Source organism: Elaeis guineensis, chromosome 15 (assembly GCF_000442705.2).
Source record: "Elaeis guineensis isolate ETL-2024a chromosome 15, EG11, whole genome shotgun sequence".
Taxonomy (NCBI): Eukaryota; Viridiplantae; Streptophyta; class Magnoliopsida; order Arecales; family Arecaceae; genus Elaeis; species Elaeis guineensis.
This window is the reverse complement of record NC_026007.2, coordinates 52,937,978-52,954,051: the sequence shown is the minus strand read 5'-3', so window position 1 is coordinate 52,954,051 and position 16,074 is coordinate 52,937,978. Positions and strand designations below refer to the sequence as shown.

General features: G+C 38.4%; 1 protein-coding gene across 1 annotated transcript; it reads right to left on the bottom strand.

Annotated features, from left to right (window-relative positions):
• Positions 1-8,436: 8,436 nt before the first annotated feature.
• Positions 8,437-12,005, bottom strand: LOC105057951 (small ribosomal subunit protein eS1). Its single transcript, XM_010940686.4, has 7 exons — positions 11,886-12,005; positions 11,745-11,792; positions 11,544-11,649; positions 9,466-9,603; positions 9,207-9,392; positions 8,887-9,087; positions 8,437-8,736 (listed from the first exon to the last, which is right to left on the bottom strand). Exons 1-7 carry the CDS (start codon positions 11,894-11,896, stop codon positions 8,641-8,643), a joined length of 786 nt encoding a protein of 261 aa, XP_010938988.1. The 5' UTR covers positions 11,897-12,005; the 3' UTR covers positions 8,437-8,640.
• Positions 12,006-16,074: the final 4,069 nt, after the last annotated feature.

Genomic DNA, 16,074 nt, shown 5'->3' with positions numbered 1-16,074 from the left:
CTCTCCTCTTCTTCTACAATGCCTTCCCCCTATCTTTTAATATTTGTATCAACAACTAAATCATCAATATATTCCTTAAACAACTCATCATCCTCCACAACAGAATCTAAGAAGTCACTCAAAGATTGATTATGATCACTGTCATAACTGATTATGTCATACCCTTCTTTATCCATGCGCCTTTTATCAGGCCTTCTATCTTATCTTATTGCTGCCCTTGCTCCTAATCATGCCCCTATTGCTGCCCCTACTCTTGATCATACCCCTATTACTACCCCTACTCCTACCCCTGCTGTTGGCCTTGCTATTGCCCCTACCCCTTCTCTTGCTACTCTCCAACTACCTCATCAATATCTTGGATGGATAGAAGTACAGGGGATGGCTCTACTATGTCCAAATCAATCTCAGTGATTACATGTTCTACATAAATTGCCATATTCTTCCCCCTTACAAATAGTCAATATTTGGAGTACATCTTAATCAGTGTATAAAGGCTTTAGTCCATCTTCAAAAGACTACCGAGAGACTGCATAGTACAATTATTCTACTTTTTGATAATCAAGCTCCTTCATGAGATTTTTCAAGTCTATATAACTCATTAAGTCTGAGTTACAATTATCACAATAGTTGATAGAGCTATCAACGTATTACATGTTGTGGGAAAAATGAAGACATCTCTCATGATTGATCCCTAGTGTACATAGGTTATCCATTCTGCATACATAAATAAAATTATTGTTCATGTAACATTGTTACATTGTAACAGTATTACCTAACTAAGTTAACATGCAATAGAATTGTCTAACTTATCTCAAAATAGAATACTATTAGAGTACAACAATATAATAAAGATGGAGGTTCAATTCTTTGGAGTTAGCTCCCTAAGGATGTAGTCAGTATAAGATAGAATAGCTAATGTCTAAAAAATATAAAATAAAAATAGATCCAATAATGCTAAAATCCTTTACTCTATTAAAATATAGTATGTTTTGAGTCTTTTAAGTTAGCTTATTCATTAACTCTATATTTGGTTAGAATAACACTAATAGAATAGCATATTCCGATAATCAAGTTATTTCACATATTAAATGATTATTTTTAAGTTAGTTCAGTCGTTTATATCTAAGATGAATTTTGGTTAGAAAAATTAGAATAAGGAGACAATATATTATTCCTATAATCAATATTTTTTATTCAATGATGCAATATATTATTCCATTTTTAAAGTATAATATGTTGAATTCTTTTTTATTATAACTATAATAATACTTAACTTAGATAATAGTGCTACTTTCGTTACTTAATGATTGTCTCAAATAGTAAGTGTTATGCAATATTAATTTCAACAAAAAATATAAATAATAAATTTCAAGTTTTTCACTCATAGTTATCATTTAGTTTAAAAATAATTTAAGATTAATATAAAATTAATAAATAAAAATTATAATATATATAAAATATTAAAAATAAAATAAAATTATATTAAATATATGTAAACTATATTAAACATAAGGTTAATAATCTACATGGCTTCTATAATGGACCACTATAGTTTAACTCCTCTAATAGTCCATATAGACATAGGTTGCCCCCTTCCTATTGTAGCAAGATTTTATGATTGAGAGTGATGAAGTGGTCCCCTCCCTTCACCACTTCTAAGTTCTTTAGGTTCACTATCCCCTTACCCTAAGGCAGTAAATGCCTTCTAATACATATGGATAGGGGCCCCAAAAAAAGATTCCCAACTTCGGTCGAGTAGAATCTCAATAATGCATATGGACAGTGTCCTCAAAAATAAACAATTTCACACAAATCCGAAATCAAAATTGACTATAAAACCTAGGAAATCATATACATTATCAAGTATAAACAGATTGAAAGCATGAAAACACAAAAAATCTACTGTTATCAATCACAAACAACTTTAAACGGCAATCTCTTTCAAGCATAAACACAAGAAATTTCAAAATCTACCTCTTGAAATACAAACCTCCAGATAGTTAAAAAGAATTCAGTGCATTTTGATCATTATTCCTTTTTCGTTGATACTATTAAAACAGAGACAAACGGCTAGAGCTCTTTGCAATATTTATAAAGTTTTGGGATCCATTTTAAAATTTTTTTCATTTGGGGTCGAAGTGTAAATGGGTCAAACTTTAAGGGTCTCTCCATAATTTTCTCTAATATATATGAGTAAGTCATATAGTATGTATTACTTGGTCATGTACTGTATACTAGTAAATACCATATTTTAAAAATTTCATATTAGATAACTAAGTTCTGTGCTTTAAAAAGAATGCAAAATTTTACCAATCTTTGAAATAACCCTGCCATTTTCATTTAAATCAAATACCCTGGATATATATGGCAATCCTATATTTATACCATTCTTTTGATTCTATGAATATTTAAATATAAAGATCTTCTAATAGAAAAAGGGATATAGAAGAAGAGAAAGTAACTCAAAAGGAAGACCTCTTGGATGGGAGAGATGGTTTGATGAGAAAGAGGACAGATAGAGAGGCTTGACAAGGAAGAAAAAAGATATAAACAGTCTTTTCTCATGAAAGATCTCTCTTGGCGTGTGGGATTTAGAGAAGGAGAAAAAGACTCGAAAGGAAGACTTCACTTATGGGAGAGATGGTTTGATGAGAAAGAAGATAGATGGAGCGACTTAACGAGCAAGAAAGAAAGTATGGACAGCCTTTCTGAGAGTCTCTTTTCGCACCTGCAATCCTTTTTTTTTTATTTTTTTAAAATTATGAAATTAGTAGACTTTGTTAGTAGAAAACCTCTCATCTATATTTAACTTCTGAATTTTTCTCTTTAAAATAAAAGAAAAAACATATGACACAAGAAGAGTCCCATCTCACATGACTCTCCATAGTATCCGTCCCATACGGTTTTTGTCCGGTGCTCACCGTAGATTCTAGACACGCAAGAAAAAATCGGGCATTCACTGTATGTTTGCAATAAAAACTTTGAAGATACTACCACATCTCGATATATATTTATATTCGTGTTCCCAAACACTGCCTGCCGAGAAAGCCTTTGCTTTCAAATCTGTGCCTCTCGGAAGAGAGGCTACAAGAAGATGGTCTGCTGTGTTGCCAAACTGACGGACGATCTTGTGGCCAAGATCCTTTCTCGCCTGTCGACCAAGTCCTTTCTCCAGTTCTAATGCTTCTCCAAGTCCTGGCTCACCCTTTCCTTTGATCCCTACTATCAAAACAAGTTCCCTCGTGCTGCGTCTGGTCTCTTGTTCAACATACCTGAAGGAGGCTTGCTGGCCCTTTACAAGGCAAGGAGAGGTATCCAATATATTAGCCTCTAAAACAATGATGATGATCTTGCCATCAACACCCCTCTTATTTTCTTGCCCAATATATGGAATATGGAGGTCCTTAGCTCCTGTAATGGGCTGCTCCTTTGCCGCTCGTGAGTTGAGTGAAGCTGCCCCATATCTCCTCTAATCCCTTGCGGTGTCGAGACTCAATCCCTCTATGTCTACAATCTCACCACTTGAGACTTGGTCATTGTCCCCAAAACAAATGATAGCTGCGACTGATCCTCGTATCTCCCGCCACCACCATGTCCTCAGCTTCACTTCAACAGGATCCTTGGGATCCTTAGGTTTACGATTTTCTCAACTAAGACAAATGAGTGGTTCGAGAGCGAATTCTCCGATGCCAAAATGCATCCTGCCCGGCAAGCTATTTTCTTCCATGGAATTTTCTACGCTACCAACAATCTAAAGAAAATATTGGGAATTGATCCAGAGGGAAAGGTTTGCCATAGAATCGAGCTGCCTGAATCTGATGGGATAGAATGTCTTGGAGACTTAGGGGGTTACTTGTGTTATATGCTATGATATAGAAGATACCCGTCGATCGGGATCAATCCTCCATTGAGGCACATCCAAGATGATATAGCGAGGTCACACTAGATGTGAACCAGGGACCATCAATTCAGTCAATCATATAGGTGAAGCCTGCATTTGACATCCACGACTAACAATCTGTATTCAGAGAAGATGAGAAATATTCATCTCTCAATAAAAGGTCAGAACATGGGCGTCTAACGGCCTGCAAAACTAGGCCTGACAAACTCATAGATTCTAACTCGCAACTTATAGACTCAACTTCCAAATAAAAGAGATATGAAGGGACCCTCAAGCAAGCAAGTAAGAAAACTCAAACACTGGAGAGAAGCTCTCGCTTCTCTCTTTCAATTGTTATGATCTTTTATCTCTACTGTTCTCAAAACTCCGACTAACTTAAGCATCGGAGGATCTTCCGTCGAAATACTCTCGGCACGTGCGGATTTTTTTTACAGATGTCCTCCGACATCATGGATTTTGGACGACATCCAGCTCTAACCACATTAGTACCTCCCCAGAGTTTTACGGCAACATGCTGCAAAGCAAGGATGAGATAACAGCCTTGATGCTTAAGGACAGCTGTCATGTGGAATGGACCTTGAAGCATTATATGAATATCAAAGCTATATTACAAAAACATGGAATCCCTGAAACACACGATGTTCCTATCTCGGAATTTCATCCAGACGTGGGAGTTGCTTTCAATAGAAGAGGTCTTCTAATATCACTTAAACTGGTACATTACATTGCAGGAAGTTTGCAACTTGGCTCATACATTTGATCCAGGATGTGTTGTTAATGGATTTGGTGATGAGGTTGCCTAATGTGATGGACGAGGGATAGGCCTTTATGCATGATTCTTGGCAACAGATCATAACGTGTTCGAGGTTTGTAATGTTTACTGTCTATTGGCTTGTATTTTCGGAGATTTGAATCCTGCCTCCATGGGATAATTGCGGAGATATTTATCAACCACCTACATCATCACTATTTTTTTCTCTTGGGAAGGACTAATGATCTGACCGAGCGTTCCATTCTATTTTATGTTTCATTCTAATAAATATCTTGTGACATGAAAAACAAATGAATAACATGTCAAACAGTTTCAGCAAAAAAAAAGAATATAACATATCAAACAGATAAGACCTTTCTGTTGCTTTGTTCTCCTCTATTATGTTTTGCTTTTTCCGTTCAAAGTATATTACCTAGTATATATGGATATACACATTAGAATCAGAGTTTTGGAGTTGACTTATTCTCTGTGATATATGATCCTTCATCATAAATGGATTAACTGAAGTCCGATGGTTTGCCTAACCTGTAGAGAGCATGAATGAATGAAGAATTCATCCCAAGGATGCAGGATTCATCAAGCTGCTTCATTTCATCCCTTGTAACTATTAGAACTCAACTCATAAGTTTGCTGGTCTGCTTTTATAGAGTTACCAAGTTTTACCAGTAATCAGGCCAGAAAATAGTTATACACATACTTCCCTAGCAATTTGAATCACAATGACCTTATATCTTGAATAGCATCCCATTAGCTGAAGGAAAGGTGTACTTGCACAGGATGAAAGGAAAATATGGATGCAGATAAAATCTGAATCACTAGTATTCCAATGAATGTACACTATCAAAACAGACAGCGGATAAGTAGACCTGCTCAACAGGCAGGCTGGGCCAGGATTGGGCTAGGCTTAGCCTAGGGTATCACTTAATACAGTCGAACCTTGGAGCGTCCCAGCTAAGCCCTTGGACTTGGTCCTTGGGCCTGCTTCCCAGGTCCAAGCACATTACTAATCGGGCTTCAGGTTTTTGGGCCAGGTCTCCGGCCCTCCCTCTCCTCCATGATGCCTTCGTCTCCTCCCTTCTCCCACCGAACCTTATCCCTATCCAAGACCTCTATGTACGAGGAAGACGCCATAAGCTCCAATCATTCCAGCATTGGTGGCTGTCTCACCTATAAGAAGTTGATCGAGATGGGCGACCCGGAGTTCAATCGGATCCACACCACGATGATGGGAAGAGAGGGAACCCCCACGAGTGATAGGAGAGGAATATGATGGGAAGATAGGGAGACCGACGTTTCATCGTGATGGTGCTGCCGAAAAGGAGAGAGGGATCTCACCGATTGGACGTGGGACGAAGCGGTGATGAAGGCAACATTTTGTCATGGTAGTGCTATAGGCGACCACAGCAGAAGAATAAAAGGAAGAGGGGGCGATCATATGAACCGGTTGAAGAAGCAAAGGAGAAGAGAAAGAAGAGAAAAGGGAGCGGCGGCGCATCAAGAACCCTACCCGTTTCAATACCTCATTCGATCATTCCTTTGGATTAACTTTCAAATCAAGTGAATGTCACTTACTGGTTTTTCGCTCTCTGGGATGTACACACACTGTATATAGATAGATTTGGATAAGACCGATCAAATTTGAATCCAAATTCAGTTAGATCAAAACTGAATAATGAAGATCATATCGATAAACCAAGTCATTGGACGTGGTCTAATACCTCAAAATTACTTGCATACCAAAAATCATATAATTTGAAAATCAAATGATCAAAAAATACATCTGATTCAATTTTATTTTGATTGTTTAATTTTTGACTACTTGATGCATAGACTAAGAATCTCCAAATTATATGATTTTTTATGTGCAAATAATCTTATTGATGTAAGATTCATATTATAGAATTTTGATCTAATCAGATCTGAGTCTAAATCCGATGACTTAATTCTGACCTGACTATATATATATATATATATATATTTTATAAATCTAGCCAACCTAAAACTGAGTTGAACTGAACTTGAACTTAGTTCGTTTTAACAAGCGGGCTCTTTGGCCAAACCGGCCTGGCAGGTTTAAAATTCGGGATCAAGCTGGTCCAAAATGCTTGGTGTTCGGGCAGATCAGGCGGGCTGTTGAGCCCATGAACACGAATACGGATGATATAAACGACCACCCATAGAGTTGCACATCTTCATCAGCAAATACCAAAAACACACTAAAATTGAATGCATGGAGTAGGAATTATCGCCGCTACCAAACACCCACTTCGTTAGAGGCAAGGTAGCATACTTCAAACCCAAGTCAATCTAAGTTGTCTCATCATTAACAACATAGCACAAAACGTGACATCATGTTGCCCAAACAATAACATTTGCTTCAACCCTTGAACTAATTTTGCTCTTCCAAGTGTGATGAGATCAAAGATCTAACTAGCAATTCAACCCTTCAATAGCTATTTGCTGATGCCACAGCAACTCAAAGTAAGAACAGAACTCGGCACTGTCTGACATGTATTCATGGCTTATTTATTGTTATACCGTGCAAGAAAGATCAAATAGCTTGCAAGCCAAAAAAACGACCAAATCGCAAATGCGACACGGACTGATGATATTGGTTTCATTTGAATCGGTATTTCTAAAACCCCGTTTGGTCACGGTTTAAAATCTTTTAAATCCGCTTGTTTTGAATTTGTTAAAAACCAAACGCGAACCAACCTGCCTGGCCTATGTACACAGGCTCTTCACCCGGTCCTAATCCTATCCCCTTTTCTCTGGCCTATGTACACAGGCTCTTCACCCAGTCCTAATCCTAACCCTTTTTTCCTATTCCACTCCTGCCTATTCACCCCTTCTCTAACCAAAAGGACACCCTAAGTTTTAACCCTCTCCGTTCACTCCAACCACTCGGCAAACCCCTAGGACCTTTTTTTCACCCTTCACCCCTTCTCTCATGGTTGAATCCACACCTCCACGTCCTCCCCTACACCTTCCTCCTCCAACCCCTTACCAACATAGACGCCAAAGTGAACCCTACCTTTCTTACCCCTTGCCCCTCTAACCAAAAAACAAGATTCATCAAATACTCTCCAAATCTTCTTTACCCACCTTGAGTTTGCAAGCTTGCCAGTGCCTTGGCTACAAAGATGATCAACTAGTAACAATTTTTGTAACAATCACCTCAAAATTGGATGTGTGCTAAAGTCCACATGGAAAAATGCACAAGTTTCAAACAATTTCCTGCCCAAACCAAATCAAATTTTCAAATCCGACTTCATTTGATTTTACAATCCGTTATTCATATCCATTAAAAAAAATAAATATAAATATAAATATAAATAGACAACTACCTGATCTGCATCCATAAAATTCTATAAAATTTTACATAATACTTATTAATTTTTAAAAAATATATAATAATATAAATATATTATTAACTTAATTTATCATCAATTTAATAATATCTTATCAAAAAAATTAATTATTTAAATTATATACATTATATCCATACTTCCGAATTCCGAATTATATCTCTATCTGATTAAAAGAAATATTCATATGAATTTTTACTTTCCGTATTTATTAACAAATATGAATATGGATATGGTCATATCCGTTCCAGTTTCAGCCTTACTCAGACCCCATTTTGCAAAGCTTCAGAATAAATACTTCTGTATACACTTAATCAACTTGTATACGGCCAGCACAACCAAACAAAAAATGGCAGATCAGAAAATCAAGTAAAAACTAAATTCAGAAGTCAGAATTGAATAAGCATATCACATTGCACTGAACCAAATTAAGATAAGCCGTCACCAATAACCTCAACAGAAAATGTAAGAGGCAACTGCTATCAAAAACTAATATCAAAACTGCTGAAAGTCCATACCACCCACTGTATCAAGGGATGGTATTTTTCTAAAAAACAGTACGACTTTTAAAATGAAAACAATACTAGAACCACATTCTTTTAGGCACCAACAACTTCTGGCTCACCTTCCATTTGGACATCGTCAGCAGGCCTGTCGATCTTAACACCCACATCCTCCTTGTAGTCTCCATGAACCTGCAAATGCCAATAGTCAAGAATCGGATAAATAAGAGCACATTCTACTCAATGTAATGCTCCAAATCACAAGGCATGTGAGGTCATCCATTAAACTTTGGCAGTGTCACAGACAAAAACGTTGCACCATGAGAACAATAATATAAGTACCTCCATGAGCTTCCCCAAATCAAATTTTGGGGCCTTCAGTATCTTGACCTTCCGGATAAATACATTTTGAAGTGGATAGATGCTGCTTGTTGCTTTCTCAATCTCCTTCCCAATGACCTCAGGTATAAATTTCTGTACCAGATCCTTGAGATCACAGGATGTAGCTTGATTGACCATAATCTCTCTCATCTTACGGCGTATCTGAATAAAACATAAAACAGAATAAAGTATTACTCTTTTTTTAAGGTAAAAACTTATTTTTAATCCACAAAAATATTGATTCATATATAATTAGGATTGCAGCCTGAAATGTTATTTACCTGCCGGATCTGGCTAGTTTGAGCATAGCAAGTGCGCTTGACCTGATTTGGACGTCTCTTGGTGAAGCCAATACAGAACATCCGCAGAGTGTAATTATCAGTGGTTTTCACATCAACATGTGCCTCAATCAGAGATTGCCACTTCCGAACCAACGACCTAAGCTTGTCGGTCGTAAAATCCATGCCCTGCGAAGGAAAATTAAGATGGAAATAAATAACAAAAATATTACAGTCATGAAGTTACCACAAAGGGACATACCCAGAAGTTTGTGAGAACATTTTTCCCTTGAACGTCCTCTGCACGAAGCCTGATCTTTCTGTAAGCTTGGTCTTCATCATTCTGAAGGTCAGCTAAAGAAATTTCAAACACTCTGTGCTTCAGACCCTCGGACGCAATCTGACAATAACAAGGGGGCAAAACAGTTTAGATGTGCGACCAACTATCAGAGAAAAAGAAAATATAGGTATGTATAAGGAAATAGAAGATCCATCACTAGAACGAGTATCTAAATGATTTATTTCCTCAGGGATCATAAGCACAAAATTACCCTTGACATGCATCACAAAAATAACATTAATACACATCACATGACTTAATTGCACAGTGATGCTGGTTTATCTCAGCTAAGGGGATAAAGAAGTCACAGTCTCAGCTAAGGGGATAAAGAAGTCACAGCCTGCTGAACATGACAGTACATGAGTAATTATGATACCTATTTAACTAATCCAAGAGGATCTTTCTCTGAGGTTGCTATTGGCGAGATCAAATGATATTCAAAGCTAGCCTGAGCACAACCAGACAAATCAGAGAGTACTGAAATCCTCAATGTGTGGTAAGACCATATACACACAAAAACAGAAACAAGTCCCCTGACTATAGACCATCCATGAAAGCGTTTTAAAGGAAAAGAAATTAGAACCCTACAAAAAAAAAAAACTCGTGTCCAGGCTTTTTAACTCATATTATTACACAATCAAACCATACAAACTTTGCACCCTGTTCTTATATGGCTGAATCACATTTCATGCAAAATCACATCTTGATACAGGACCTAGTTTCATGCCAAAGTTAACACACTGAAAGAGCAGTGAAGAAAGGATCTCTAGAATACTGGAGATGCAAGAGCTCATACAAAAGCATCAAGCACTAAAGATCTAACTTATTTGGCAATTGGTTTATTAATTAACTTTTTTAATTAGTGTCATTGTAACTCTCAGACCAATAATTCACAGATTTCAACAAAGCAAAACCACTAGTATATCAATATTTTAATTAAGCTCATTTGTCATAAAATCTGAGGGTGAACGTTGGCACAATGGTAGGTTACTCCATTTGACCTGGAAGTCACTTCTTCGAAACATAGAAAAAGCCTCTCCATGCACGCAGGTAAAGCCATGTACATCTGACCTTACTTGGACCCTGCAAACCTTGTACACTAGATCGCCCTTTTTAAGGTAAATATCCATCTGAAAAAAATGGATCATAACCCAAAAAAAGCATTTACATGATCACAAAAGCCCATATAATTTGCCTTGTTTTTGGAGCCATTAATTTAAAATATCTAATCTGTGTTCATCAAGTGTGCCTAATTGCCTTCACTTAAATTTGCATGCGTGGGCCTGCTGATGACTTGCAAGGTAAAAAGGCATCCTGATAAAAGCCTATACGAGATAAACTAATCCTACCATAATCAATATTATATGGCAGAAGCTTAGAAAATGCAATGCTAACTTATCTTCCTAGGAAATTTTATTAAAAAACAATATTTTCCAAGCATGGAAACGAAGAAGCCATTCTGGTATTAATCACCCCAGCATAATAAAATCACAAGTACATAGATTTATGGAATTACAGACAAATTCAAAGGAAAAATAAAGAAAAATAACTAGACAAAGTTAAATGCAAACAAAAATAACCTGCACAAGGAAGATTATCTGAAAGGTCAATCATCATAACCAACAGTGTCCAAAAGGTAAAGCAAACCTCATCTCAAAGTTTGTGTCAAATAATCATAATATACCACCAGAGACTCATAGACACAATCCAGATATCCTCTTATGACAATCTGAGAGTTTTTTTTTTTTTTCTGTCAAAAACAGAACAGTACCAATTCCAATCCAGACTGACTTTGTCACCAAGGAAATGATTGCAAAACAATTTTTTTAGAAATCTTCGACACTTAACGCACAACAAATACTTAATCCGATAAACAATCCATAAAAATTGCTGATCTACATAACCAAAACAAATCTAGTGGAAGAATATTTTACAACACTAACAAGAACATAGAAGAAAAAACAAAAAGGTTGACGGCAACAATAATAGGAATAACTAACCTTGGTACCCTGGGTCCTTGAGACGAGGGTTTTCCCGATGTTCCTCACGCTGAAGACTGATGGCGCCTTAATGTCGTACCAGTCCTTCTTCGCGAAGGGATCGACCCTGCAATAGATCAAGCAAATCAAAACCATAACAAAGAGATTGAGAAAGAGAGATAGCACTAGGAGAACAAAGAGGAAGATTTGGTTTCAGCGTACGCCTTCTTCTTTCCTCCCTTCTTTCCCTTGGAGATCCTCTTGTTCTTGCTGAAAGGATCGAAAACGGAGAGGAAAAGCTGAGAGATTGGAACAGATAGAGAAGAAATATTGCGGAAAATATGATGAAAGGGTGAGACTTACCCGACCGCCATGGTGCTGCCCGCGGTGTGGCTGCCGCTGCTGCTAGAGAGGGGTTTCGGCGCCGGGCAAACAGGGAGTAGAAACCCTTGCCCTAGTACCCGAGACCCTTTATAGCGCGGCTCAGGGATCCATTCGGATGATCCAACGGACCTGATCCACTGCACGTTGATCTAACAGCCATCGTTGAGCCTCCGTTTTCAACGAGCCGGCCCATGTTGGGGGAGTCCAAGGCCAAGACTAATATTTCACATTGGACGTGGCCGGACTGTAGAGTCCTTTTTTTTGGTAAAATCTCCTCGTAACGTCCAAGGGTTTTGATGAAAGATTAGAATGCACGTACATTTTTCATCATGTAGAACGATTTCTTCACTATAAGCATATTAGTCGTAATGGAATAAACATGTGTAATAGTATTATATTTTCATGATAGTACGGTAGATATATATAAGTGTTAGGAGTAATTTAGAATGAATCGATGATGTATGAAGATTTAAACATATTATGATCCATCGGATCTATATCAGCATCTCTCAAGCGGCCTAATTGTTATAGTTTGTCAGATCCCTAGTCGGCAAATGTCTGTTCTGTCCCTTGATTAGAGGTTATTCTGTCCGATTCCTCGTCGGCATATTCTTGATCCGATTTCTGATCTAAAAGAGCTAGTCTGAGTACACATCTTAAGCAGTTCAGAGCTGTCGTCACAGTTCTCCATGAAGGATCTGGAAGAAGCTTCTTACATCCTAGGGATGAGGATCTATAGGGATAGATCTAAAAGGTTGCTTGGCTTATCCCAGTCCACATACATTGATACTATGCTGAAGAGGTTCAGCATGGAGAATTTCAAGAAAGGCTATCTACCGATAGGCCATGAAATTTCTCTCTCCAAGAGGGATTGTCCGACAACACCTCAAGAGAGAAAGTATATGGGTAGAATTCCATATGCTTCGACAGTGGGATCTATCATGTACGCCATGACATGCACACGACCAGATGTGGCATACTCACTAGGGGTAGTGAGTAGATACCAATTTGATCCAGGGGAGAATCACTGGAAGGTTGTTAAAATCATCCTGAAGTATTTAAGAAATACTAAGGACCAGTGGCTTGATTATGGTAAATCGGACTTGAGACTTATGGGGTTTACAGACTCCAGTTTTCAGTCTGATCATGATGACAGCAAGAGTGTGTCGGGATTTATTTTTATCCTTAATGGTGGGGCTGTCTGCTGGAAGAGTTTCAAGCAGCACACTATGGCTGATTCAATTTGCGAGGCAGAGTATGTTGCTGCATCAGATGTTGCCAAAGAAGCGGTGTAGCTAAGAAAATTCCTCACCGAGCTCGAAGTAGCACCCTCCCTTGTTGGTCCAGTTCTGCTCTATTGTGACAGCTCTGGAGCCATTGCTCAGGTGAAGGAACCGAAGGCACACCAGCAGACGAAGCATATTCTGCGCCGCTACCATCTTATTCAGAAAATCATGGATAGAGGTGACGTCGACCTTCAGAAGATCGACGGAAAGGAGAACCTAGCTGACCCATTCACTAAAGCCATTGCGATGAAGGAGTTCAACGACTTCAAGTCGAAGATGGGTATTAGATACTGCACCAATTGGCTTTAGACCAAGTGGGAGATTGTTGGGAATAGTATCCCAAAGCCAATCGTCAGCCTGTTGACGGTTGTACTCTTTCTTGTATTAGTATATAAATTATAAATAAATAAAAGTTATTTTGACATTATTTCATCACAAATTGTTTCATCTTCTAATGAACTCCTGTGTTGTGGTGAAGTCCTTAGGACTATTTAGACTCGACAAAGGAGGATTTGTCGTTTAGTCCTTAAACCTGTTCGCGACCAAATGATATGTTGTTACCAAGGATGACAACGTTTATCAAGCATAGGTCATTGTGTGCCATATAGGTTGGTTGTCCTCTTAACCAAGGAGTGTGGAGACACTGGTATGGCATACAGGTGAGATGTAAGGGTACATCTGCACTGAACGTGACCAACTCCGGAGCTTTTTCTGCTGTCAAGATTTGCTCCGATGGGATATGGGTATAACTGTCCCTCCGACCTGAGACCGCCACGGTGACTTGCAAGCAACTCACTACACTTAGGCACTAGACTACCTGAATTTCTAATTCAGTGACGGAAGGCTACTGGGTGCAGTCAAGTACTTGACTTGTCGGTGCGTGTGTCAAGATAGGATTGACCACTCTAGTTCAGGAGCTGTGTACAGTCGTATTTTAATTTAGCAAAATTTTGATCAGGGTAGTCCTAGTGAGGAGTCACAAGACTGTTTGAGTTGAGCACGATTCGGATGATCTAATCAGGGTTGACAGTTTAACCCTGAGTCGTCCTATACACAGGGGTCAAAAGGGATGAATTATACAGTAACCATATTCGCGTAGGTTCTGAGTGTTGCGATTACGACTATTCGACCTATCCGAACATTGGGTACCATTACTAGATAGTCACTTCGATTAGTACAGGAATTGGTTCCTGTGCTACCGACTTAGGTTCGAACCTGCGGGGTCACACACATTAGAGATTCCTATCTGATCTGATGGCTGGTGAAGAGTCCCACTGGACTGGGACTCTTCGACCAAGAGTCCTAATGCTTGGGGACTTTGAGTCCTACATGTCTGAGACTCGTGATCGAGAATCAGGATTCTCTGATCACAAGTTTCACACATTTTTGGTACCGGGGTCAAGAGTCCTACTGGTTTGGGACTCTTCAATCAAGGTTTCATATCGATGGACTTTGATGTCCGATTGCCCATCGGATTTGAACTCAGTATTTATGAGAGATTTAATTAGTGATTTGATTGCTAATTAACTTAATTTGATTGAGTAATTATTTTTGGATCAAGTCCAATTGAATTGAGTTTAGTTGGGTTTGACCCGATTAGGTTAAGAGTTGACCTAATCACCGAGGTGGTTTGGTCCCTGATTTGATCAGGGGTTGGGGTCCCTGATTTGATCAGGGGTTGGGCTTAGTCAATTCTTGATTTGATTAGAATTTTATTAAGCCTAATTAAGTCTAATTGTGTTGGATTTAACTTAGTCTAATTGTACCTAACCTATTTTGATAAAGTTGGTTCAATTAGATTAGTTTAAAATTTCAAACCACCTTTGACTTATCTCCCTGCGCCACCTCACCTCACCTGCGCCTATTTGAATTCATGAGAAACGAATTCTTATGAATTTTCTCCCATGCAGAAGCCTTCCCATGCCCTCCCTTGTGCACCATCTGAGTGGATAAAGATTGATTAGTTGGCCATTCAAATTCAAATGATGTTTGAATTTGAATGAGCAACTAATCCCATGCGCCACCTTATCCACTTGTGCGCCACTTGCTCTACATGAGAAAAAGTTTCTCGTGTAAACTCTCTACGCACAAAGAACCCCACGCCCCTTCCTTCTCACGTCTTAAGTGGATAAGGATAGGTTGGTTGGCATTTGAGTTCAAATTCGATTTGAATTCAAGTGAGCAACCACCTAGCTTTATCCTCTCACACGCTAAAAACCCGGTAAAAATACGATCTTGCACCATTTTAAAAGGGATGAGAAGGTGGGGCATGCGACATCTGATCCGAGAGTGAAAGGGTGGCGTGAGAAAGGCTTTCTGTGTGAGAAAAGAAAAGAAAAGAAGAGAGAAAAGGCGCAGGGTTTTTCTTAGAGTACCTTAGGATTTCTGCCTAGGGTTCGAGAAGTGAGAAGTTGAGCTACGAGTGTTGTGAGCCTACCAAACTTCAGGAAGAGCTTCATCAACCTCTCTACTATCTCTGCTGATGATCTGGAGCATCCGAAGAATTGGTAGATACTGATCGAAGGAGTTCGATCAGCATCAGCCGTCGAAAGGGTTCTGCAACGAACTAGCATTCGTGAGGAGCCGATCAGATCGAGAGCTTCGTGTGGACGATCCACGGAGGTCAGACATATTGTGTGACTGTATTACGATGATCAGACCTTTCTGATGGTGATCAGACTGCAGCGATCGACTATCTGGATGAAGATAATGTGTTCTGAACACATAACAGTAAAACGTTTACTGTAGAATTCGAAATTTCAAATTTAAATGCATGTTATATATATCATATTTAGATCCTTGTATAGGGTTAATACATGTTAATTAATTAGATTAATTAATAATTTTTACTGTAAAATTATAATTTTGAAAAAAATTTAAAA

Coding starts and splice junctions, on each gene's coding strand:
- LOC105057951 (XM_010940686.4), bottom strand. Junction 9,088..9,206: donor AAACTAGCCAGATCCGGCAG/GTAAATAACATT, acceptor TGTTTTATTCAG/ATACGCCGTAAGATGAGAGA. Junction 8,737..8,886: donor ATTTGGGGAAGCTCATGGAG/GTACTTATATTA, acceptor TGGCATTTGCAG/GTTCATGGAGACTACAAGGA.